We start from the raw sequence: 27,278 nt of genomic DNA on the forward strand, positions 1-27,278 counted from the left end.
CCAAAAAGTCTAACAAATCATATTTACAAATCTCTCTTCTTCCACATACAAACTCTAGCCTTGTAGTACATACATCCACAAACCAGCTGTATATCATTCGCCATGAACCAGCTGTACATCATTCGCCATGAACCAGCTGTACATCATTCACCATGAACCAGCTGTACATCATTCACCATGAACCAGATGTACATCATTCACCATGAACCAGCTGTACATCATTCACCATGAACCAGCTGTACATCATTCACCATGAACCAGCTGTACATCATTCACCATGAACCAGCTGTACATCATTCACCATGAACCAGCTGTACATCATTCACCATGAACCAGCTGTACATCATTCACCATGAACCAGCTGTACATCATTCACCATGAACCAGCTGTACATCATTCACCATGAACCAGCTGTACATCATTCACCATGAACCAGCTGTACATCATTCACCATGAACCAGCTGTATATCATTCACCATGAACCAGCTGTACATCATTCACCATGAACCAGCTGTACATCATTCACCATGAACCAGCTGTACATCATTCACCATGAACCAGCTGTACATCATTCACCATGAACCAGCTGTACATCATTCACCATGAACCAGCTGTACATCATTCACCATGAACCAGCTGTACATCATTCACCATGAACCAGCTGTACATCATTCACCATGAACCAGCTGTATATCATTCACCATGAACCAGCTGTACATCATTCACCATGAACCAGCTGTACATCATTCACCATGAACCAGCTGTACATCATTCACCATGAACCAGCTGTACATCATTCACCATGAACCAGCTGTACATCATTCACCATGAACCAGCTGTACATCATTCACCATGAACCAGCTGTACATCATTCACCATGAATCAACTCAAACCAGATGTATATCATTCACCATGAACCAACTCAAACAAATGTGCAACTCCCTCTCCTTCCACCCCCCTTTAACAAAGAACAAAGTTGCCTCCCGAGAGGCGCGGGGATCTAAGGCACTGCATCTCAGTCCTAGAGGCGTCACTAGAGAACCTGGTTCGATCCTGGGCTGTATCACAACCGGGCTTGATCGGGAGTCCCATAGGGCAGTGCACAATTGTCCCAGCGTCATCCGGGTTAGGTGAGGATTTGGCCGTCATTGTAAAATAATAATTTGTTCCTAACTGCCTAGTTAAATAAAGGTTAAAAGAGGTAAAATAACAAGAACAGCAGAGTGGTTTGCCTGTGCGTCACAACAATAGCTTGTTCCCCAGTCAGTGGATGTTTGGCATCTGACCTCCACTACGTTGTATTGATTAGGACACACCATTCAACAAAGTTTTGCAATGGAAAATATAAATTCACATTTGTTATTGGACAAGTTCAGGTAATCCCTCCCTGTTTCAGTCCATTGTCTTCCATTTGGTGCATAACGAACACAATTCTGCTCATAAATGAACATACCTCTGCTCTGTCTGGGGGGTAGCTAATGAAGACAAGCAGACTGGAGCCTCACCCACGGGTGGAAATACAAGCAGACTGGAGCCTCACCCACGGGAGGAAATACAAGCAGACTGGAGCCTCACCCACGAGAGGAAATACAAGCAGACTGGTCCCTCACCCACGAGAGGAAAACAAGCAGACTGGAGCCTCACCCACGAGAGGAAATACAAGCAGACTGGAGCCTCACCCACGAGAGGAAATACAAGCAGACTGGAGCCTCACCCACGAGAGGAAATACAAGCAGACTGGAGCCTCACCCACGAGAGGAAAACAAGCAGACTGGAGCCTCACCCACGGGAGGAAATACAAGCAGACTGGATCCTCACACACGAGAGGAAAACAAGCAGACTGGAGCCTCACCCACGGGTGGAAATACAAGCAGACTGGAGCCTCACCCACGAGAGGAAATACAAGCAGACTGGAGCCTCACCCACGGGAGGAAATACAAGCAGACTGGAGCCTCACCCACGAGAGGAAATACAAGCAGACTGGAGCCTCACCCACGAGAGGAAATACAAGCAGACTGGAGCCTCACCCACGAGAGGAAATACAAGCAGACTGGAGTCTCACCCACGGGTGGAAATACAAGCAGACTGGAGCCTCACCCACGAGAGGAAATACAAGCAGACTGGAGCCTCACCCACGAGAGGAAATACAAGCAGACTGGTCCCTCACCCACGAGAGGAAAACAAGCAGACTGGAGCCTCACCCACGAGAGGAAATACAAGCAGACTGGAGCCTCACCCACGAGAGGAAATACAAGCAGACTGGTCCCTCACCCACGAGAGGAAAACAAGCAGACTGGAGCCTCACCCACGAGAGGAAATACAAGCAGACTGGAGCCTCACCCACGAGAGGAAATACAAGCAGACTGGAGCCTCACCCACGAGAGGAAAACAAGCAGACTGGAGCCTCACCCACGGGAGGAAATACAAGCAGACTGGATCCTCACCCACGAGAGGAAATACAAGCAGACTGGATCCTCACCCACGAGAGGAAATACAAGCAGACTGGAGCCTCACCCACGAGAGGAAATACAAGCAGACTGGATCCTCACCCACGAGAGGAAAACAAGCAGACTGGAGCCTCACCCACGAGAGGAAAACAAGCAGACTGGACCCTCACCCACGGGAGGAAATACAAGCAGACTGGAGCCTCACCCACGAGAGGAAATACAAGCAGACTGGATCCTCACCCACGAGAGGAAAACAAGCAGACTGGAGCCTCACCCACGGGAGGAAATACAAGCAGACTGGATCCTCACCCACGAGAGGAAAACAAGCAGAAACCACTACTAAAGGACACCAATAAGAAGAAGAGACTTGCTTAGGCCAAGAAACACGAGTAACGGATATTAGACCGGTGGAAATCTATCCTTCGGTCTGATGAGTCCAAATTTGATTTTTGCTTCCAACCGCCGTGTCTTCGTGAGACGCACAGTAGGTGAACGGATGATCTCCGCATGTGTGGTTCCCACCGTGAAGCATGGAGGAGGAGGTGCGATTGTGTGGGGGTGCTTTGCTGATGACACTGTCAGTGATTTATTTAGAATTAAAGGCACACTTAACTAGCATGGCTACCACAACATTCTGCAGCGATACGCCATCCCATCTGGTTTGCGCTTAGTGGGACTATCATTTGTTTTTCAAGAGGACAATGACCCAACACACCTCCAGGCTGTGTAAGGGCTATTTGATCAAGAAGGAGAGTGATGGAATGCTGCATCAGATGACCTGGCCTCCACAATCACCTGACCTCAACCTAATTGAGATGGTTTGGGAAGAGTTGGACCGCAGAGTGAAGGAAAAGCAGCCAACTCCTTCAAGACTGTTGGAAAAGCATTCCAAGTGAAACTGGTTGAGATAATGTCAAGAGTGTGCAAAGCTGTCAAGGCAAAGGGTGGCTACTTTGAAGAATCTAAAATATGCTTTGATTTGTTTAACACTATTTTGATGTCTTCACTATTAATCTACAATGTAGAAAATAGTAAAATAAAGACAAATCCTTGAATGAGTAGGTGTCCAAACTTTTGACTGGTGCTGTATATACACACACACATGCTGACCGCTTGCAGTACCTCCACGCAGGCCCAATGTTGAATATACCTGGTCTAGTAGTTAAGAATGCTAAGTGACCATGAAGCAGAAATAGTTAAACCTTGTATATTTATGGATTGATTAACTTTATCAAGTTACTAAATGAAGCATTGTGTCAACAGGTTTCTTAGAATGTTGTGGGAAAACATCCCAGAGTTGACTAGAATCTAAATATCTATTACTTTTAGATAAAGTAACTGAGCAACTGCACTACAAGAGTTTACTGCCATACCCGTTTCCCAGTTGGGTCTATCAGACAGCAGACTTCAGCTGCTGGAGGGCATGTGCTCACTATGTTCATGTGTGAGATGAATTCTAGGAAGGATTGCTGGTGAACTGCAGTAATTACTGAATGCTTGCCATTCCTAGAATGTGCAGCAGTGAGCAGTGGGACTGGGGATGTAAGCTGAGACATCCCACATAATGACATCTCTGGAGACGTACTACACTGACGGTTGCCAAGCTCTAACGTTACTGACACCACAGCCAACCTGCATAAGTGGCACAATTCCTCAACCACCCCACCCCTCCCCCCTCCCCGCTCCCCCATTCCCACCTCCTTTCCCAGGAACACTGAAAACTCCCAGACGTCCACAAACATTCCGCTCCGGAATCCTGTGTGAATTCCGACATCATCCATTATGGCATTGCCACTTCCCGGCCTATGACCTTTATTCTCATTGGGAGGCTTTTCCTAGTTATACGTAGCAATACCCCAAACACATATCATTGATTCTTTCACATCATTCAATCAAACAAGGCTTAGCATTTTCTTAACTTTTATAATTGTGGTTGGTGAGGCAGTTCCACCTAAAGTTCTCTTCGAACACCATCCATTCACACCCCGTCATTCATACCTGGATTTAAATAATAAGATATACAGTATATACCATACAGTCTAGTATCTACCAATACACCTGTCATGTTTTTTTTAGTACCTCCAGATACACACTCAACACACCTAAACCTGCTCTACCAGTCCATAGACAGCCAAGAATATATAGGCTACATCACACCAGACCTGCATTTGAGAGAGTGTAATATGTAATCTGACTGACGTCAGCCAGTCCAGTGTCTACTGCAACCTGGAGTGTTGCTCTTACAGCCCTCAGCCAGACCAGTGTCTACTGCAACCTGGAGTGTTGCTCTTACAGCCCTCAGCCAGACCAGTGTCTACTGCAACCTGGAGTGTTGCTCTTACAGCCCTCAGCCAGACCAGTGTCTACTGCAACCTGGAGTGTTGCTCTAACAGCCCTCAGCCAGTCCAGTGTCTACTGCAACCTGGAGTGTTGCTCTTACAGCCCTCAGCCAGACCAGTGTCTACTGCAACCTGGAGTGTTGCTCTTACAGCCCTCAGCCAGTCCAGTGTCTACTGCAACCTGGAGTGTTGCTCTAACAGCCCTCAGCCAGTCCAGTGTCTACTGCAACCTGGAGTGTTGCTCTAACAGCCCTCAGCCAGACCAGTGTCTACTGCAACCTGGAGTGTTGCTCTAACAGCCCTCAGCCAGACCAGTGACAGCATTGTGATCAAGACAATGATCCAAAACACACAAAGTCTACATGAAAATGGCTAAAAATCTACAAATTAAATCCAGACCAAATCCGAATTGAGATGTTGTGGCAGGACTTAAAATGACTTAAAACCCATAAATGTCACAGAGTTCCAGCAGTTCTACATGGAAGAGTGGGACAAAATATCTAACAAAGGGAAATTATTTCATGTTCTTAAGCAAATAGTGAAAATAATCCAGAGTCCTCTATACAGTATATTCCCTCTATGTCCTCCAGCTTGCTCCCAGTCCTCTTTACGTCCTCCAGCCTGCTCCCAGTGTCCTCTAAGCCCTCTGTGTCCTCCAGCCTGCTTCCAGTGTCCTCAAGGTGCTCTGTGTCCTCTAGGTGCTCTGTGTCATCCAGCCTGCTCCCAGTCCCTGTTACATCCTCCAGCCTGATCCCAGTGTCCTCAAAGTCCTCTGTGTCCTCCAGCCTGCTCCCAGTCCCCTTTAATTTCTCCAGCCTGATCCCAGTGTCCTCTAGGTCATCTGTGTCCTCCAGCCTGCTCCCAGTGTCCTCTAGGTCCTCTGTGTCCTCCAGCCTGATCCCAGTGTCCTCTAGGTCCTCTGTGTCCTCCAGCCTGATCCCAGTGTCCTCTAGGTGCTCTGTGTCCTCCAGCCTGATCCCAGTGTCCTCTAGGTCCTCTGTGTCCTCCAGCCTGATCCCAGTGTCCTCTAGGTCATCTGTGTCCTCCAGCCTGATCCCAGTGTCCTCTAGGTGCTCTGTGTCCTCCAGCCTGATCTCAGTGCACTTTACATCATCCAGCCTGCTCCCAGTGTCCTCTAGGTCCTCTGTGTCCTCCAGCCTGATCCCAGTGTCCTCTAGGTGCTCTGTGTCCTCCAGCCTGATCCCAGTGCCCTCTAGGTCCTCCAGCCTGATCCTAGTGTCCTCTAGGTGCTCTGTGTCCTCCAGCATGCTCCCAGTGTCCTCTAGGTCATTTGTGTCCTCCAGCCTGATCCCAGTCCACTTTACATCCTCCAGCCTGCTCCCAGTGTCCTCTAGGTGCTGTGTCCTGCAGCCTGATCCCAGTGTCCTCTATGTCCTCCAGCCTGCTCCCAGTCCCCTTTACTTCTTCCAGCCTGCTCCCAGTGTCCTCTAGGTGCTCTGTGTCCTCCAGCCTGATCCCAGTGTCCTCTAGGTGCTCTGTGTCCTCCAGCCTGATCCTAGTGTCCTCTAGGTGCTCTGTGTCCTCCAGCCTGATCCTAGTGTCCTCTAGGTCATTTGTGTCCTCCAGCCTGATCCCAGTCCACTTTATGTCCTCCAGCCTGATCCCAGTGTCCTCTAGGTGCTGTGTCCTCCAGCTTGATCCCAGTGTCCTCTAGGTCATCTGTGTCCTCCAGCCTGCTCCCAGTCCCCTTTACGTCCTCCAGCCTGCTCCCAGTCCCCTTTACATCCTCCAGCCTGCTCCCAGTGTCCTCTAGGTGCTGTGTCCTGCAGCCTGATCCCAGTGTCCTCTATGTCCTCCAGCCTGCTCCGTGTCCTTTACATCCTCCAGCCTGATCCCAGTGTCCTCTAGGTGCTCTGTGTCCTCCAGCCTGCTCCCAGTTCCCTTTACATCCTCCAGCCTGATCCCAGTGCCCCCTAGGTCATCAGTGTCCTCCAGCCTGCTCCCAGTGTTCTCTAGGTCCTCTGTGTCCTCTAGCCTGTTCCCAGTTCCCTTTACGTCCTCCAGCCTGATCCAGTGTCCTCTAGGTGCTCTGTGTCCTCTAGCCTGATCCCAGTGTCCTTTACTTCCTCCAGCCTGATCCCAGTGTCCTCTAGGTGCTCTGCGTCCTCCAGCCTGATCCTAGTGTCCTCTAGGTCATTTGTGTCCTCCAGCCTGATCCCAGTCCACTTTATGTCCTCCAGCCTGATCCCAGTGTCCTCTAGGTGCTCTGTGTCCTCCAGCTTGCTCCCAGTGTCCTCTAGGTGCTCTGTGTCCTCCAGCCTGATCCCAGTCCACTTTATGTCCTCCAGCCTGATCCCAGTGTCCTCTAGGTCATCTGTGTCCTCGAGCTTGCTCCCAGTGTCCTCTAGGTGCTCTGTGTCCTCCAGCCTGCTCTCAGTGTCCCTCCGTGTAACCCAGAATAATGGTAATAATACACATGAAAATGGCTAAAAATCTACAAATTAAATCCAGACCAAATCCGAATTGAGATGTTGTGGCAGGACTTAAAATGACTTAAAACCCACAAATGTCACAGAGTTACAGCAGTTCTACATGGAAGAGTGGGACAAAATATCTAACAAAGGGAAATTATTTCATGTTCTTAAGCAAATAGTGAAAATAATCCAGAGTCCTCTATACAGTATATTCCCTCTATGTCCTCCAGCTTGCTCCCAGTCCTCTTTACGTCCTCCAGCCTGCTCCCAGTGTCCTCTAGGTCCTCTGTGTCCTCCAGCCTGCTTCCAGTGTCCTCAAGGTGCTCTGTGTCCTCTAGGTGCTCTGTGTCATCCAGCCTGCTCCCAGTCCCTGTTACATCCTCCAGCCTGATCCCAGTGTCCTCTAGGTCCTCTGTGTCATCCAGCCTGCTCCCAGTCCCCGTTACATCCTCCAGCCTGATCCCAGTGTCCTCTAGGTCCTCTGTGTCCTCCAGCCTGATCCCAGTCCCCTTTAATTTCTCCAGCCTGATCCCAGTGTCCTCTAGGTCATCTGTGTCCTCCAGCCTGATCTCAGTGCACTTTACATCATCCAGCCTGCTCCCAGTGTCCTCTAGGTCATCTGTGTCCTCCAGCCTGATCCCAGTGTCCTCTAGGTGCTCTGTGTCCTCCAGCCTGATCCCAGTGCCCTCTAGGTCCTCCAGCCTGATCCCAGTGTCCTCTAGGTGCTCTGTGTCCTCCAGCATGCTCCCAGTGTCCTCTAGGTTATCTGTGTCCTCCAGCCTGATCCTAGTGTCCTCTAGGTCCTCTGTGTCCTCTAGCCTGATCCCAGTCCACTTTACGTCCTCCAGCCTGATCCCAGTGTCCTCTAGGTGCTCTGTGTCCTCCAGCCTGATCCCAGTGTCCTCTAGGTGCTCTGTGTCCTCCAGCCTGATCCCAGTGCCCTCTAGGTCCTCCAGCCTGATCCCAGTGTCCTCTAGGTGCTCTGTGTCCTCCGCATGCCCCAGTGTCCTCTAGGTTATCTGTGTCCTCCAGCCTGATCCTAGTGTCCTCTAGGTCATTTGTGTCCTCCAGCCTGATCCCAGTCCACTTTACATCCTCCAGCCTGCTCCCAGTGTCCTCTAGGTGCTGTGTCCTGCAGCCTGATCCCAGTGTCCTCTATGTCCTCCAGCCTGCTCCCAGTGTCCTTTACGTCCTCCAGCCTGCTCCCAGTTCCCTTTACGTCCACCAGCCTGCTCCCAGTGTCCTCTAGGTGCTGTGTCCTGCAGCCTGATCCCAGTGTCCTCTATGTCCTCCAGCCTGCTCCGTGTCCTTTACATCCTCCAGCCTGATCCCAGTGTCCTCTAGGTCATCAGTGTCCTCCAGCCTGCTCCCAGTGTTCTCTAGGTCCTCTGTGTCCTCTAGCCTGTTCCCAGTTCCCTTTATGTCCTCCAGCCTGATCCAGTGTCCTCTAGGTGCTCTGTGTCCTCCAGCCTGTTCCCAGTGTCCTTTACTTCCTCCAGGCTGATCCCAGTGTCCTCAAGGTGCTCTGTGTCCTCCAGCCTGCTCCCAGTGTCCTCCAGCCTGCTTCCAGTGTCCTCTAGGTGCTCTGTGTCCTCCAGCCTACTCCCAGTGTTCTCTAGGTGCTCTGTGTCCTCCAGCCTGCTCCCAGTGTCCTCTAGGTGCTCTGTGTCCTCCAGCCTTCTCTCAGTCCCCTTTACTTCTTCCAGCCTGCTCCCAGTGTCCTCTAGGTGCTCTGTGTCCTCCAGCCTGATCCCAGTGTCCTCTAGGTGCTCTGTGTCCTCCAGCCTGATCCTAGTGTCCTCTAGGTGCTCTGTGTCCTCCAGCCTGATCCTAGTGTCCTCTAGGTCATTTGTGTCCTCCAGCCTGATCCCAGTCCACTTTATGTCCTCCAGCCTGATCCCAGTGTCCTCTAGGTGCTGTGTCCTCCAGCTTGATCCCAGTGTCCTCTAGGTCATCTGTGTCCTCCAGCCTGCTCCCAGTCCCCTTTACGTCCTCCAGCCTGCTCCCAGTGCCCCCTAGGTCATCTGTGTCCTCCAGCCTGATCCAAGTGTCCTCTAGGTCATCAGTGTCCTCCAGCCTGCTCCCAGTCCCCTTTACATCCTCCAGCCTGCTCCCAGTGTCCTCTAGGTGCTGTGTCCTGCAGCCTGATCCCAGTGTCCTCTATGTCCTCCAGCCTGCTCCGTGTCCTTTACATCCTCCAGCCTGATCCCAGTGTCCTCTAGGTGCTCTGTGTCCTCCAGCCTGCTCCCAGTTCCCTTTACATCCTCCAGCCTGATCCCAGTGCCCCCTAGGTCATCAGTGTCCTCCAGCCTGCTCCCAGTGTTCTCTAGGTCCTCTGTGTCCTCTAGCCTGTTCCCAGTTCCCTTTATGTCCTCCAGCCTGATCCAGTGTCCTCTAGGTGCTCTGTGTCCTCTAGCCTGATCCCAGTGTCCTCTATGTCCTCCAGCCTGCTCCCAGTGTCCTTTACTTCCTCCAGCCTGATCCCAGTGTCCTCTAGGTGCTCTGCGTCCTCCAGCCTGATCCTAGTGTCCTCTAGGTCATTTGTGTCCTCCAGCCTGATCCCAGTCCACTTTATGTCCTCCAGCCTGATCCCAGTGTCCTCTAGGTGCTCTGTGTCCTCCAGCTTGCTCCCAGTGTCCTCTAGGTGCTCTGTGTCCTCCAGCCTGCTCTCAGTGTCCCTCCGTGTAACCCAGAATAATGGTAATAATACACAGTATAGGAATGTGTGCCTGCCTACCTTCCTCCCTCCGTCACTATTTAACAGCCCTACAGTTTGTGGAGATGTTAGATTGTCTTGCTCCATGGGGAGTACCAGGCTGGCACATGCCAGTGGTGTGTGTGTGGGGGGGGGGGGGGGTATAGGTGGGGGTGGCAGGCTCCCTGTTGTGTGACCGTGGATGAACAGTAGAAGTGGGGGGTGCATTCTACACCTCTGCTCATCTCACTCTCTCTCGGGGGCATGTGCGAGTGACAGTTTCTGTAATGTCACTCCTCTGCAGGGAAGAGAGAAGCCTGACAGACTCGAGGTCGTCAACAAAAGGCTACACTGTTTTTTTTTATTTGCCCCTAAAATATTTTTGTAAAAAAATCTTACATTTCTTTCTTTTTTTGGTATTTTTTATACATTAATAATCACCAGGAATTCAGCTAAAATGACTTTAGTTTAGGAAATGTGTTCCCAAGTATTCCCACATCGTGTATTAATGTAATCAAGGTATAATTATTTTCTGGGCCCCAGACCACAGCTGAATCTAGTTCCCTAGCCCTCATCTAGAGGAAGACCGCGGCTGTCGCTGCAGACACCACAGAGCCTCCTGCTGAAGTGCAGCAAAATAGATAGACTACTCACTGGAACCCAGAGGGATATGTGTGTGTGTGTGTGTGTGTGTGTGTACACACAGTACATTCAGAAAGTATTCAGACCCAGCAACTTTTTCCACATTTTGTTACATTGCAGCCTCTAAAAATAGATTCAATTGTTTTTTCTGAATACTTTTTCAGAATGCACTGTATCTACACAGATGGCTGGATATAGGATGTCACCATGGAAACCAGATAAACACATCTTGCATCACTGAGATACTAAGAGGGGGAGGACTCGCAGGGAGGGAGGGAGGGAGGCAGGAAGGCAGGCAGGCAGAGAAGCAGCTCTTTCTCCTCACACGAGCCCCCCCACCATGACATGTTACTGTATCGTCACTGGCTAGACGTAGGAATACGGAGGCAAATTACTAGCCCGGACCCAGATCTGTTTTGTACTGTCTTTCACAACACCTACGGTCATTGTTTGACATGACATCAACTAGAAGTTGGCTATACAGCAGAAACAGATCTGGGACCAGGTTATGATAGGCTAAATGCTGTACTGTCTTGGTGGCTTTTCTGGTAATTGATTTCATACTAACCGTTCATCTAAACCCTCCATTCTGCACTCACTGTTTCGCCGGTCTGTGTTTTGACCACTTCTGCTTTCTCTACCGGACAAGCCCCAGTTTATTACCGCGTCTGTCTGCGTTTTCTGGTTCCTATGGAAACGGTCTGAGCCATTGTGACAGACCTCCTCCGCTGATGGAAATTGGAACTCTGAGGTGAAGCAGGTGTTACCGGAATCATCTTCCCCCCTTCGTTGTTTTCCAATTACCCAGAGTACTATGCTGTGCTGTGGGATTGATGGACAGATGGAGGGGCCTTCTGAATAAGGATGCTTTGTTATCGCAGTGAATTACTGGTTGAGGATATATCCACATAGCATGTGTGACACACCCAGTCACAGAGAGACAAGCAAGTCTGTTCCAATATCCACACTAGAAATAATGTCCAGGCTATAAGTGGTACTGTTAGAGTGGATATAAGAAGATATCCAATATTATAGTATGTAGATTAGATGGCTACATAGTTGAGCAGAGGTGGAATGTCCGTGTGTGTGTGTGTGTGCACGGGACAAACACCCTAAACGGTTCTCCAGGTGGAGGTGTGTTAGTGTAGTGGTAGACAGGTGGAGGTGTGTTAGTGGACGGTGGAGGTGTGTTAGTGTAGTGGTAGACAGGTGGAGGTGTGTTAGTGTAGTGGTAGACAGGTGGAGGTGTGTTAGTGTAGTGGTAGACAGGTGGAGGTGTGTTAGTGGACGGTGGAGGTGTGTTAGTGTAGTGGTAGACAGGTGGAGGTGTGTTAGTGTAGTGGTAGACAGGTGGAGGTGTGTTAGTGTAGTGGTAGACAGGTGGAGGTGTGTTAGTGGACGGTGGAGGTGTGTTAGTGGACGGTGGAGGTGTGTTAGTGGACGGTGGAGGTGTGTTAGTGGACGGTGGAGGTGTGTTAGTGGACGGTGGAGGTGTGTTAGTGGACGGTGGAGGTGTGTTAGTGGACGGTGGAGGTGTGTTAGTGGACGGTGGAGGTGTGTTAGTGTAGTGGTAGACAGGTGGAGGTGTGTTAGTGTAGTGGTAGACAGGTGGAGGTGTGTTAGTGTAGTGGTAGACAGGTGGAGGTGTGTTAGTGTAGTGGTAGACAGGTGGAGGTGTGTTAGTGTAGTGGTAGACAGGTGGAGGTGTGTTAGTGTAGTGGTAGACAGGTGGAGGTGTGTTAGTGTAGTGGTAGACAGGTGGAGGTGTGTTAGTGTAATAGTAGACAGGTGGAGGTGTGTTAGTGTAGTAGTAGACAGGTGGAGGTGTGTTAGTGTAGTGGTAGACAGGTGGAGGTGTGTTAGTGTAGTAGTAGACAGGTGGAGGTGTGTTAGTGTAGTGGTAGACAGGTGGAGGTGTGTTAGTGTAGTAGTAGACAGGTGGAGGTGTGTTAGTGTAGTAGTAGACAGGTGGAGGTGTGTTAGTGTAGTGGTAGACAGGTGGAGGTGTGTTAGTGTAGTGGTAGACAGGTGGAGGTGTGTTAGTGTAGTGGTAGACAGGTGGAGGTGTGTTAGTGTAGTGGTAGACAGGTGGAGGTGTGTTAGTGTAGTGGTAGAAGACAGGTGGAGGTGTGTTAGTGTAGTGGTAGACAGGTGAAGGTGTGTTAGTGTAGTGGTAGTAGACAGGTGGAGGTGTGTTAGTGTAGTGGTAGACAGGTGGAGGTGTGTTAGCGTAGTGGTAGAAGACAGGTGGAGGTGTGTTAGCGTAGTGGTAGACAGGTGGAGGTGTGTTAGTGTAGTGGTAGACAGGTGGAGGTGTGTTAGTGTAGTGGTAGACAGGTGGAGGTGTGTTAGTGGACGGTGGAGGTGTGTTAGTGTAGTGGTAGACAGGTGGAGGTGTGTTAGTGTAGTGGTAGACAGGTGGAGGTGTGTTAGTGTAGTGGTAGACAGGTGGAGGTGTGTTAGTGTAGTGGTAGACAGGTGGAGGTGTGTTAGTGGACGGTGGATGTGTGTTAGTGGACGGTGGAGGTGTGTTAGTGTAGTGGTAGACAGGTGGAGGTGTGTTAGTGTAGTGGTAGACAGGTGGAGGTGTGTTAGTGTAGTGGTAGACAGGTGGAGGTGTGTTAGTGTAGTGGTAGACAGGTGGAGGTGTGTTAGTGTAGTGGTAGACAGGTGGAGGTGTGTTAGTGTAGTGGTAGACAGGTGGAGATGTGTTAGTGGACGGTGGAGGTGTGTTAGTGGACGGTGGAGGTGTGTTAGTGGACGGTGGAGGAGTGTTAGTGGACGGTGGAGGAGTGTTAGTGGACGGTGGAGGAGTGTTAGTGTAGTGGTAGACAGGTGGCTGTGTGTTAGTGGACGGTGGAGGTGTGTTAGTGTAGTGGTAGACAGGTGGAGGTGTGTTAGTGTAGTGGTAGAAGACAGGTGGAGGTGTGTTAGTGTAGTGGTAGACAGGTGGCTGTGTGTTAGTGTAGTGGTAGACAGGTGGAGGTGTGTTAGTGTAGTGGTAGACAGGTGGCTGTGTGTTAGTGGACGGTGGAGGTGTGTTAGTGTAGTGGTAGACAAGTGGAGGTGTGTTAGTGTAGTGGTAGACAGGTGGAGGTGTGTTAGTGTAGTGGTAGACAGGTGGAGGTGTGTTAGTGGACGGTGGAGGTGTGTTAGAGGACGGTGGAGGTGTGTTAGTGTAGTGGTAGACAGGTGGAGGTGTGTTAGTGTAGTGGTAGTAGACAGGTGGAGGTGTGTTAGTGTAGTGGTAGAAGACAGGTGGAGGTGTGTTAGTGTAGTGGTAGACAGGTGGAGGTGTGTTAGTGTAGTGGTAGTAGACAGGTGGAGGTGTGTTAGTGTAGTGGTAGACAGGTGGAGGTGTGTTAGTGTAGTGGTAGACAGGTGGAGGTGTGTTAGTGTAGTGGTAGACAGGTGGAGGTGTGTTAGTGTAGTGGTAGACAGGTGGAGGTGTGTTAGTGTAGTGGTAGACAGGTGGAGGTGTGTTAGTGTAGTGGTAGACAGGTGGAGGTGTGTTAGTGTAGTGGTAGTAGACAGGTGGAGGTGTGTTAGTGTAGTGGTAGTAGACAGGTGGAGGTGTGTTAGTGTAGTGGTAGACAGGTGGAGGTGTGTTAGTGTAGTGGTAGACAGGTGGAGGTGTGTTAGTGTAGTGGTAGACAGGTGGAGGTGCGTTAGTGTAGTGGTAGTAGACAGGTGGAGGTGCGTTAGTGTAGTGGTAGTAGACAGGTGGAGGTGTGTTATTGTAGTGGTAGACAGGTGGAGGTGTGTTAGTGTAGTGGTAGACAGGTGGAGGTGTGTTAGTGTAGTGGTAGTAGACAGGTGGAGGTGTGTTAGTGTAGTGGTAGTAGACAGGTGGAGGTGTGTTAGTGTAGTGGTAGACAGGTGGAGGTGTGTTAGTGTAGTGGTAGACAGGTGGAGGTGTGTTATTGTAGTGGTAGACAGGTGGAGGTGTGTTAGTGTAGTGGTAGACAGGTGGAGGTGTGTTAGTGTAGTGGTAGTAGACAGGTGGAGGTGTGTTAGTGTAGTGGTAGTAGACAGGTGGAGGTGTGTTAGTGTAGTGGTAGACAGGTGGAGGTGTGTTAGTGTAGTGGTAGACAGGTGGAGGTGTGTTAGTGGACGGTGGAGGTGTGTTAGAGGACGGTGGAGGTGTGTTAGTGTAGTGGTAGACAGGTGGAGGTGTGTTAGTGTAGTGGTAGTAGACAGGTGGAGGTGTGTTAGTGTAGTGGTAGAAGACAGGTGGAGGTGTGTTAGTGTAGTGGTAGACAGGTGGAGGTGTGTTAGTGTAGTGGTAGTAGACAGGTGGAGGTGTGTTAGTGTAGTGGTAGACAGGTGGAGGTGTGTTAGTGTAGTGGTAGACAGGTGGAGGTGTGTTAGTGTAGTGGTAGACAGGTGGAGGTGTGTTAGTGTAGTGGTAGTAGACAGGTGGAGGTGCGTTAGTGTAGTGGTAGTAGACAGGTGGAGGTGTGTTATTGTAGTGGTAGACAGGTGGAGGTGTGTTAGTGTAGTGGGTAGACAGGTGGAGGTGTGTTAGTGTAGTGGTAGACAGGTGGAGGTGTGTTAGTGTAGTGGTAGTAGACAGGTGGAGGTGTGTTAGTGTAGTGGTAGTAGACAGGTGGAGGTGTGTTAGTGTAGTGGTAGACAGGTGGAGGTGTGTTAGTGTAGTGGTAGACAGGTGGAGGTGTGTTAGTGTAGTGGTAGACAGGTGGAGGTGTGTTAGTGTAGTGGTAGTAGACAGGTGGAGGTGCGTTAGTGTAGTGGTAGTAGACAGGTGGAGGTGTGTTATTGTAGTGGTAGACAGGTGGAGGTGTGTTAGTGTAGTGGTAGACAGGTGGAGGTGTGTTAGTGTAGTGGTAGTAGACAGGTGGAGGTGTGTTAGTGTAGTGGTAGTAGACAGGTGGAGGTGTGTTAGTGTAGTGGTAGACAGGTGGAGGTGTGTTAGTGTAGTGGTAGACAGGTGGAGGTGTGTTATTGTAGTGGTAGACAGGTGGAGGTGTGTTAGTGTAGTGGTAGACAGGTGGAGGTGTGTTAGTGTAGTGGTAGTAGACAGGTGGAGGTGTGTTAGTGTAGTGGTAGACAGGTGGAGGTGTGTTAGTGTAGTGGTAGACAGGTGGAGGTGTGTTAGTGTAGTGGTAGTAGACAGGTGGAGGTGTGTTAGTGTAGTGGTAGACAGGTGGAGGTGTGTTAGTGTAGTGGTAGACAGGTGGAGGTGCGTTAGTGTAGTGGTAGTAGACAGGTGGAGGTGTGTTAGTGTAGTGGTAGTAGACAGGTGGAGGTGTGTTAGTGTAGTGGTAGACAGGTGGAGGTGTGTTAGTGTAGTGGTAGACAGGTGGAGGTGTGTTATTGTAGTGGTAGACAGGTGGAGGTGTGTTAGTGTAGTGGTAGACAGGTGGAGGTGTGTTAGTGTAGTGGTAGTAGACAGGTGGAGGTGTGTTAGTGTAGTGGTAGTAGACAGGTGGAGGTGTGTTAGTGTAGTAGACAGGTGGAGGTGTGTTAGTGTAGTGTAGTAGACAGGTGGAGGTGTGTTAGTGTAGTGGTAGACAGGTGGAGGTGTGTTAGTGTAGTGTGGTAGACAGGTGGAGGTGTGTTAGTGTAGTGGTAGACAGGTGGAGGTGTGTTAGTGGACGGTGGAGGTGTGTTAGTGTAGTGGTAGACAGGTGGAGGTGTGTTAGTGTAGTGGTAGACAGGTGGAGGTGTGTTAGTGTAGTGGTAGACAGGTGGAGGTGTGTTATTGTAGTGGTAGACAGGTGGAGGTGTGTTAGTGTAGTGGTAGACAGGTGGAGGTGTGTTAGTGTAGTGGTAGACAGGTGGAGGTGTGTTAGTGTAGTGGTAGACAGGTGGAGGTGTGTTAGTGTAGTGGTAGACAGGTGGAGGTGTGTTAGTGTAGTGGTAGACAGGTGGAGGTGTGTTATTGTAGTGGTAGACAGGTGGAGGTGTGTTAGTGTAGTGGTAGACAGGTGGAGGTGTGTTAGTGTAGTGGTAGTAGACAGGTGGAGGTGTGTTAGTGTAGTGGTAGACAGGTGGAGGTGTGTTAGTGTAGTGGTAGACAGGTGGAGGTGTGTTAGTGTAGTGGTAGACAGGTGGAGGTGTGTTAGTGTAGTGGTAGTAGACAGGTGGAGGTGTGTTAGTGTAGTGGTAGACAGGTGGAGGTGTGTTAGTGTAGTGGTAGACAGGTGGAGGTGTGTTAGTGTAGTGGTAGTAGACAGGTGGAGGTGTGTTATTGTAGTGGTAGACAGGTGGAGGTGTGTTAGTGTAGTGGTAGACAGGTGGAGGTGTGTTAGTGTAGTGGTAGACAGGTGGAGGTGTGTTAGTGTAGTGGTAGTAGACAGGTGGAGGTGTGTAGGGAACAGGGGACTCACCTCTCGAAGACAGGTGTATATAGGACAGACCAACACCCTAAACGGTTCTCCAGCGCTGGACCTCATGGTTCCAAAAACCTCACACAGGAAGGTGATGAATCCCAACCAAAGCTCCACGTCAGACGCCTGTAGCTCCACCCGACGACAAAAGTCCTTCTGCAGAGGACAGCGAGAGGGGTGAATACCATATTAGCATAACGTAAAATCAGGTTCTCCTCAGAAAAGTCCTTCAGCGAGAGGGGTGAATACCATATTAGCATAAGGTAAAATCAGGTTCTTCTCAGAGAAGTCCTTCAAAGGACAGCGAGAGGGGTGAATACCATTATAGCATAATGTAAAATCAGGTTCTCCTCAGAAAAGTACTTCAGAGGACAGCGAGAGCGGTGAATACAATATTAACACAATATAAAATCAGGTTCTCCCCGGATTTTTCACGACACATCAGTGACATGGCAGGAGATGTTTTGAAACAATTACTGCTTTGCATACAAGCCAGTGAATTCTATGTGTTACAGCTGGATGAGTCAACAGACGTGGCGGGCCTGGCACAGCTCCTGGTATATGTCTGTTACGTTTATGGGGGGTCAATTAAGGAAGACTTCCTCTTCTGCAAACCACTGACAACCAGGACAACAGAAGAGGATATTTTTAAAGTACTGGACAGCTTTGTGACATCAAATGGACTTTGGTGGTCAAGATGTGTTGGTGTCTGTACTGATGGCGCAAAAGCCAAGACAGGGAGACATAGCGGCGTGGTAACGAGCGTGAAAACAGTTGCTCCCGATGCCACTTGGGTACACCGCAGCATCCACCGAGAGGCTCTTGCTGCCAAGGGAATGCCTGACAGCTTGAAAGACGTTTTGGACACGACAGTGAAAATGGTTACCTTTGTTAAAGCAAGGCCCCTGAACTCTCATGTATTTTCTGCATTATGCAATGATATGGGCAGCGACCATGTAACGCTTTTACAACATACAGGAATGCGCTGGTTGTCAAGGGGCAAAGTATTGACCTTTTTTTTTTTTTAATTGAGAGACGAGCTTAAAGTTCTTTACTGACTATAATTTTCACTTGTCTGACCGCTTGCATGATGACGAGTTTCTCACACGACTGGCCTATCTGGGTGATGTTATTTCACGCCTGAATGATCTGAATCTAGGATTACAGGGACTCTCCGCAACTATATTCAATGTGCGGGACAAAACTGAGGCTATGATTAAGAAGTTGGAGCTCTTCTCTGTCTGCATTAACAAGGACAACACACAGGTCTTTCCATCATTGTATGATTTTTTTGATTCCTCCATAGAAAGACACGGAGACAACAAACAGTGTCCTACAGTTGGTTAACAAATACCTCCTTGGCTTGTCTAGTCTGGAGCAAGACAGCCAGTCAGTCTTCTATAGAGCTCTTATACAGAGAGACAGAGAGAGAGAGCGAGAGAGAGAGAACCACGTCTGGCTGGGTTATAGGGTGGCATCCTTGGCTGTACAACTCAACGGAAGAATGTAATCCAAAACATGAATCCTGCTGAAAACTGCTGCTCCAAACATGATTCTGTTTGTCAATGAGGAGGTAGAAGTGATAATTGGTTATGACAGATCTCCTACACACAGCTGTATGGTACAGTACCAGTACAGTGGTGGGACAGTCAAATGCAGGTTTATAAAGTCCAAGTAATGTTCATGTCTTAGTGGGCAAAACATTTGCATAAAAATACTAACCGTTGTGGGTGTTGCATGTTAACAGAAGTGAACTAATGGATAATAACTACACTTTATATCAACTTGACAATGACAGAGTTCAGCACGAAACAATCTAATGTAAGAGTTCAACAATCTGTGCAGCGCTGTATAAAGATCTAAGGTTAATGGCCACTATGCATTTATACAGACATGACATAAGAAGGGAGATATAGATGCTTAACATTAAATTCCTCGCTCCTGTACGGAGAATTTTTTAAAATGAAATGTATGCATTCACTACTGTAAGTCGCTCTGGATAAGAGCGTATGCTAAATGAGTAAAATGTAAATGACAGAGAAACTGAGTGGGTGAGTTGAAGTCTCAGCGTAACTCTGTATCAAACACACACAAACACAGCTATGGAACGCATGAAACACGGGGGGGGGGGGGGTTTACAACGTGACACCAGGGTGAGGAAACAAGCCTAGCACTCGCTTCCTAAAAGACAGGTACGGGCGCTTAGCACCTAGTCGACAAACCAAACCACCGCCTGGCTACACACAGACTGACTACTGTAGGGGGAGAGGAGAAGGGGAGAGGAGAAGGGGAGTGATTGGGAGAAGGAGGGTAGAGAGAGGGGTGAGAGGGGAGAGGAGAAGGGGAGTGATTGGGAGAAGGAGGGTAGAGAGGGGGGAGTGAGAGGGGGAGAGGAGGGTAAAAAGGGAGTGGGAGGGGGAGTGAGGGTAGAGAGGGGTAGTGGGGGGAGTGAGAAGGGGACAGGAGGGTAGAGAGGGAGAGGAGGGAGGGGGAGAGGAGAAGGGGAATGACTGGGAGAAGGGTAAAGGGGGAGTGAGAGGGTGAGAGGGGGAGTGAGGGTAGAGAGGGGTAGTGGGGGGGAAGAGGAGGGTAGAGAAGGGGAGTGAGAGGGAGAGAGGAGGAGAGGAGGGGAGAGAAGGGGGAGGGGAGAGAAGGGGGGCAGAGGGGGAAGAAGGGGGAGAGGAGAAGAGGAGTGATTGGGAGAAGGAGGGTAGAGAGGGGGAGTGAGGGGGGTTAAAGAGTGGAGATTTGGCATCATATCCATCAGTAACAAGCTATTTAAGGAGCCATACTCTGCTTAGATCTACAGCCCAAATGGCACCCATCACAAAGCCCTGACCTCAATCCCATAAAAAATGTGTGGTCAGAACTGAAAAAGTGTGTGCGAGCAAGGAGGCCTACAAACCTGACTCAGTTATACCAGCTCTGTCAGGAGGAATGGGCCAAAATTCACCCAACTTATGGGAAGCTTGTGGAAGGCTACCCAAAACATTTGACCCAAGTTAAACAATTTAAAGGCAATGCTACCAAATACTAATTGAGTGTATGTAAACTTCTGACCCACTGGGAATGTGATGAAAGAAATAAAAGCTGAAATAAATCACTCTCTAATATTATTTTGACATTTCACATTCTTAAAATAAAGTGGTGATCCTAACTGACCTAAGACAGGGAATATTTACTAGGATTAAATGTCAGGAAATGTGAAAAACTGAGTTTAAATGTATTTGTCTAAGGTGTATGTACACTTCCAACTCCAATTGTAGTAAAACAACAGAGAGTAAAACAACAGATGGTAACAATAGATTTTTAAACTTCTGACTTCAACTGTATCTTTCAGCACTTCACTTACAGTGCATTCTGAAAGTATTCAGACCCCTTGACCTTTTCCACATTTTGTTACGTTACAGCCTGATGATAAAATAGTTTTTTCCTTCATCAATCTACACACAATACCCCATAATGACAAAGCAAAAACAAGTTTTTAGAAATGTTTGCAAATTTATTGAAGAACCTTTGGCTGCGATAATAGCCTCGAGTCTTCTTGGGTATGACGATACAAGCTTGGCACTAGAGGTCGACCGATTAATCGGCATTACCGATTAATTAGTGCCGATTTCAAGTTTTCATAACAATCGGTAATCGGCATTTTTGGATGCCGATTATGGCCGATTACATTGCAATCCACAAGGAGACTGCGTGGCAGGCTGATCACCTGTTACGTGAGTGCAGCAAGGAGTCAAGGGAAGTTGCTAGCTAGCATTAAACTTATCTTCTAAAAAACAATCAATCTTAACATAATCACTAGTTAACTACACATGGTTGATGATATTACTAGTTTAACTAGTTTGTCCTGCGTTGCAAATAATCAAAGCAGTGCCTTATCATCGAATCACAGCCCACTTGCCAAACGGCTGATGATTTAACAAGCGCATTCGCGAAAAAAGCACTGTTGTTGCATCAATGTACCTAACCATAAACATCAATGCCTTTCTTAAAATCAATACACAAGTATCTATTTTTTTAACCTGCATACTTAGTTAAACGAAATCAATGTTAGCAGGCAATATTAACTAGGGAAATTGTGCCTGGCTCGTTGCGAACTGTGTGAAGACCATTTCTTCCAAACAACGACCGTAATTAATTTGCCAGAGTTTTACATAATTATGACATAACACTGGAGGTTGTGCAATGTAACAGCAATATTTAGACTTATTGATGCCACCCGTTCGATAAAATACGGAACGTTTCCGTATTTCACTGAAAGAATAAATGTTTTGTTTTCGAAATGATAGTTTCCGAATTTGACCATATTAATGACCTAAGGCTCGTATTTCTGTGTGTTTATTATAATTAAGTCCATGATTTGATAATTGATATAGCAGTCTGACTGAGCGGTGGTAGGCAGTAGCAGGCTCGTAAGCATTCATTCAAACAGCACTTTCCTGTGTTTTCCAGCAGCTCTTAGCAATGCTTGAAGCACAGCGCTGTTTATGACTTCAAGCCTATCAACTCCCGAGATTAGGCTGGCAATACTAAAGTGCCTATAAGAACATCCAATAGTCAAAGGTATATGATATACAAATGGTATAGAGAGAAATAGTCCTATAAATCCTATAATAACTACAACCTAAAACTTCTTAACTGGGAATATTGAAGAACTATTGAACCACCAGCTATCATGTGTTCTCATGTTCTGAGCAAGGAACTTAAACATTAGCTTTCTTACATGGCACATATTGCATTTTTACTTTCTTTTCCAACACTGTGTTTTTGCATTATTTAAACCAAATTGAACATGTTTCATTATTTATTTGAGACTAAATTGATTTTTATTTATGTATTATATAAGTTAAAGTAAAAGTGTTAATTCAGTATTGCTGTAATTGTCATTATCACAAATATATAAAAATCGTCCGATTAATCGGTATCTGTTTTTTTTTGGTCTTCCAATAATCGGTATCGGCGTTGAAAAATCATAATCGGTCGACCTCTACGTTGCACACCTGTATTTGGGGAGTTTCTCCCATTCTTCTCTGTAGATCCTCTCAAGATCTGTCAGGTTGGATGGGGAGCGTCGCTGCACAGCTATTTTCAGGTCTCTCCAGGGATGTTCAATTGGGTTCAAGTCCGAGCTCTGGTTGGGCAACTAAAGGACATTCAGAGACATTCAGAGACTTGTCCCGAAGCCACTCCAGCTGTGTCTTGGCTGTGTGCTTTGGGTCGTTGTCCTGTTGGAAGGTGAACCTTCGCCCCAGTCTGATTTCCTGTGCGTTCGAGCACGTTTTCATCAAGGATATCTCTTGTTTTTTACTCCATTCATCTTTCCCTTGACCCTGACTAGTCTCCCAGTCCCTGCCGCTGCTACCACTATGCTTCACCGTAGGGAGGGTGCAAGGTTTCCTCCAGACATGACGCTTGGCATTTAGGGCAAAGAGTCCAATCTTGGTTTCATCAGACCAGAGAATCTTGTTTCTCATGGTCTGAGTCCTTAAGCTGCTTTCTGGCAAACTCCAAGTGGGCTGTCATGTGCCTTTTAGGAGTGGCATCCGTCTGGCCACTACCATAAAGGCCTGATTGGTGGAGTGCTGCAGAGATGGTTGTCCTTCTGGAAGGTTCTCCCATCTCCACAGAGAAACTCTGGAGCTCTGTTAGAGTGACCATTGGGTTCCTGATCACCTTCCTGATGAAGGCCCCTCTCCCCCGATTGCTCAGTTTGGCCGGGCGGCCAGCTCTAGCCTTGGTGGTTTAAAACTTCTTCCATTTAAGAATGATGGAGGTTCTTGGAGACCTTCAATGCCGCAGAAATGTTTTGGTACCCTTCCCCAGATCTATACCTCAACAGACAATTCGTTAGACCTCATGGCTTGGTTTTTGCTCTGACATGCACTGTTAGCTGTGGGACCTTATATAGACAGGTGTGTGTCTTTCCAAATTATGTCCAATCAATTGAATTTTGAAGAAGAAAATGAACGAGCGAGACAAACAGAGAGGAGGAGGAGAAGTGCGGTGACGAAGCAGGTGGGTTAACATTCTGCCTGGCACGTCATCCAGAGAGCTGGAAGGAAGGAAGGGGAGGGAGAGAGAGACAGAGAGAGAGACAGACAGAACCAAAGAGAGACAAAGAGAGAGAGAGTAAGAGAGAGAGAGGTCCCAGACTGTCTGCAATGGAGCGGCTATCAGGCTCCCAAAAAACAGAGGGAGAGAAGTCGTAACACCCAGGCAGGGAAGAAGGCGTTGGGCCAGAATGTAGACACCCAGGCAGGGAAGAAGGCGTTGGGCCAGAATGTAGACACCCAGGCAGGGAAGAAGGCGTTGGGCCAGAATGTAGACACCCAGGCAGGGAAGAAGGCGTTGGGCCAGAATGTAGACACCCAGGCAGGGAAGAAGGCGTTGGGCCAGAATGTAGACACCCAGGCAGGGAAGAAGGCGTTGGGCCAGAATGTAGACACCCAGGCAGGGAAGAAGGCGTTGGGCCAGAATGTAGACACCCAGGCAGGGAAGAAGGCGTTGGGCCAGAATGTAGACACCCAGGCAGGGAAGAAGGCGTTGGGCCAGAATGTAGACACCCAGGCAGGGAAGAATGCGTTGGGCCAGAATGTAGACACCCAGGCAGGGAAGAAGGCGTTGGGCCAGAATGTAGACACCCAGGCAGGGAAGAAGGCGTTGGGCCAGAATGTAGACACCCAGGCAGGGAAGAAGGCGTTGGGCCAGAATGTAGACACCCAGGCAGGGAAGAAGGCGTTGGGCCAGAATGTAGACACCCAGGCAGGGAAGAAGGCGTTGGGCCAGAATGTAGACACCCAGGCAGGGAAGAAGGCGTTGGGCCAGAATGTAGACACCCAGGCAGGGAAGAAGGCGTTGGGCCAGAATGTAGACACCCAGGCAGGGAGGAAGGCGTTGGGCCAGAATGTAGACACCCAGGCAGGGAAGAAGGCGTTGGGCCAGAATGTAGACACCCAGGCAGGGAAGAAGGCGTTGGGCCAGAATGTAGACACCCAGGCAGGGAGGAAGGCGTTGGGCCAGAATGTAGACACCCAGGCAGGGAAGAAGGCGTTGGGCCAGAATGTAGACACCCAGGCAGGGAAGAAGGCGTTGGGCCAGAATGTAGACACCCAGGCAGGGAAGAAGGCGTTGGGCCAGAATGTAGACACCCAGGCAGGGAAGAAGGCGTTGGGCCAGAATGTAGACACCCAGGCAGGGAAGAAGGCGTTGGGCCAGAATGTAGACACCCAGGCAGGGAAGAAGGCGTGGGGCCAGAATGTAGACACCCAGGCAGAGAAGAAGGCGTTGGGCCAGAATGTAGACACCCAGGCAGGGAAGAAGGCGTTGGGCCAGAATGTAGACACCCAGGCAGGGAAGAAGGCGTTGGGCCAGAATGTAGACACCCAGGCAGGGAGGAAGGCGTTGGGCCAGAATGTAGACACCCAGGCAGGGAGGAAGGCGTTGGGCCAGAATGTAGACACCCAGGCAGGGAGGAAGGCGTTGGGCCAGAATGTAGACACCCAGGCAGGGAGGAAGGCGTTGGGCCAGAATGTAGACACCCAGGCAGGGAAGAAGGCGTTGGGCCAGAATGTAGACACCCAGGCAGGGAAGAAGGCGTTGGGCCAGAATGTAGACACCCAGGCAGGGAGGAAGGCGTTGGGCCAGAATGTAGACACCCAGGCAGGGAGGAAGGCGTTGGGCCAGAATGTAGGAGGAGACATTATGTGGAGAGGCTGGACAGATGTCAACCCCCACAGGCTGTGGCATCTGAGAACCATCATTAGCTGTGACATTTACCCCACGTCACACACAGCCACTGACACCAATTATTATTATTATTATTTGACCATGCTGGTCATTTATGAACATTTTAACATTTTAACATTTTGACCATGTTCTGTTATAATATCCACCCTGCACAGCCAGAAGAGGATTGGCCACCCCTCATAGCCTGGTTCCTCTCTAGGTTTCTTCCTAGGTTTTTGGCCTTTCTAGGGAGTTTTTCCTAGGGAGTTTTTCCTAGCCACCGTGCTTCTTTCACATGCTTTGCTTGCTGTTTGGGGTTTTAGGCTGGGTTTCTGTACAGCACTTTGAGAATATCAGCTGATGTACGAAGGGCTATATAAAAATAAATTTGATTTGATTTGAATTATGACCATCCACACTCTAACACTGAGACAGACACCAGTCACACAGTCACTGTCTGACAGGAATGCATGCACACACACACACCACACACACACACACACACACACACACACACACACACACACACACACACACACACACACACACACACACACACACACACACACACACAACCCGCCCCCTCCCTCTCTCATGTCTCCCTCTCCTCTCACCTGTAACATATTAAGCAGTAGTGACCTAAACTTGGTCCCCTCCACCATAAACAGGGCCATCTTGTCACAGAGCCTGGCAGCAGTAGCAGCAAAGCTCCTGTCGCTGAGGGCCTTGTCATAGATGGTGCTGACTATCTGGTCCAGGGTCTCCTCTGACTGGGCCGAGTTCTGGGCCTCCTCCATGAAGGAGCTGAGCTGGCTGTCCACCCCGGCACTGTTGTTCCTCATGCTGTTCAGGATCTCCAGCAAGCGGTCCATGCGGCTCCACTGGGGCCCGACCGGGGACACGACAGCCTCCTCCTGGAGAACAGCAGAAAAAAAATCCCGCTCAATGGAGAATCACAGCCTTTCAGTCTGGAGCTCATCTTAATTGTGTCCGGGAAACTGCCTAGTCATAAAACCCCCAGGTGTTGTAATCATGTATTTGAGCTGACATGAACAAGCATGGTGCCTTTCTCTGCTTAATAGATGTTTAACCAAACCGCTTACACAGGAAGTAAAACCCCTGAGAGGAAATATGGTTTGACAACAGATAGGATATGACATCATCCATATGCTTCTTAACACAGTGTCAGTGAGTCTACAGGGAGGGTCAGAGTATTGTCACCATACAACGCAGCACACAGAGCTAGCCTTAATGAGGAGCAGGCTATACTGCAGGGGTAGGCAACCCTGGGCATGTTTTTGATGTAACCAACCTGGAAGACCAGGTGTGTTGAATTTAGGCAATCACTGAACTGATCAATTAGCTCAGTTGGTCAGGTATGGTGACTAGTTAGAACAGGACCTGCTGCATTTCCAGGAACAGGGTTGTCTACCTCTGCTATAATGGTCTTATTCATTTGGCATCAAATGAAAGAAAGTGTACTGAAACAGGTACTACCTGGAATTATTCAATTAGAAGCGCAGTTTTCGTTCTCTGTTGCAAACAGTTTTGCTACGGTGTGCCTTAATGAATACGACCCTGAACCCTAAACGAGACAGGGATCTGACTGTGAATAATGTCCCTGTTTCCTCCCATTTAGCTAAATACCTCTCTCTGGTCTCATTCCAAATTGCACGCTTTTCCTTATATAGTGCACTACTTTTGACTAGAGCCTATAGGGGCCCTGGTCAAAAGTAGTGCACTACATAGGGACCAGGGTGCCATCTGAGCCTCAGCCTGTGTTTGAAGCAGTCTGTTAATCTCTGTCTGGTTGTAGCAGGCTGTAAGGAGGATAGGAGTGTCCACGCCTTAGATACTTAGGTTAAGAACTAAACAGAGACAAGTAATGAGTCATGCTACGAGAGAAGTTAACCCACGACATCAGAGTCTACAGACAAGCCACCACTGTTTGTTTATTTTTAACCCCCTTTTTTGTGATATCCAATTGCGATTCAATTTCAATCTTGTCTCATTGCTCCAACTCCCCAACAGGCTCGGGAGAGGAGAAGGTCGAGTCATGCATCCTCTGAAACATGACCCGCCAAACCGCGCTTCTTAACACCCGCCCGCTTAACCCGGAAGCCAGCTGCACCAATGTGTCGGAGGAAACACCGTTGAGAATCAGCCTGCAGGCGCCCGGGACGCCACAAGGAGTCGCTAGAACGTGATGAGCCAAGTAAAGCCCCATTGGCCAAACCCTCCCCTAACCCGGACGACGCTGGGCCAAACCCTCCCCTAACCCGGACGACGCTGGGCCAAACCCTCCCCTAACCCGGACGATGCTGGGCCTAACCCTCCCCTAACCCGGACGACGCTGGGCCAAACCCTCCCCTAACCCGGACGATGCTGGGCCAAACCCTCCCCTAACCCGGACGACGCTGGGCCAAACCCTCCCCTAACCCGGACGACGCTGGGCCAAACCCTCCCCTAACCCGGACGACGCTGGGCCAAACCCTCCCCTAACCCGGACGACGCTGGGCCAAACCCTCCCCTAACCCGGACGACGCTGGGCCACGGCCGGTTGTGACACAGCCTGGGATCGAACCAGAGTCTGTGCTGCTCGGGAGGCCCCCACTGTTCATCTTTAATGAATTAGA

At 49.2% G+C, this 27,278-nt stretch overlaps 1 protein-coding gene across 1 annotated transcript in view; it reads right to left on the minus strand.

Moving 5' to 3' along the window:
• ctif (CBP80/20-dependent translation initiation factor) overlaps positions 1 to 27,278 on the minus strand; it is a 183,435-nt gene that overhangs the window by 22,757 nt on the left and 133,400 nt on the right. The window contains 2 exon segments of the mRNA XM_082960552.1: positions 16,912 to 17,067; positions 25,257 to 25,556. Coding sequence (XP_082816678.1) covers positions 16,912 to 17,067; positions 25,257 to 25,556 — 456 coding nt within the window.

The sequence above is a fragment of the Salmo salar genome, chromosome 13 (genome assembly GCF_965601325.2).
Source record: "Salmo salar chromosome 13, fSalSal1, whole genome shotgun sequence".
Classification (NCBI taxonomy): domain Eukaryota; kingdom Metazoa; phylum Chordata; class Actinopteri; order Salmoniformes; family Salmonidae; genus Salmo; species Salmo salar.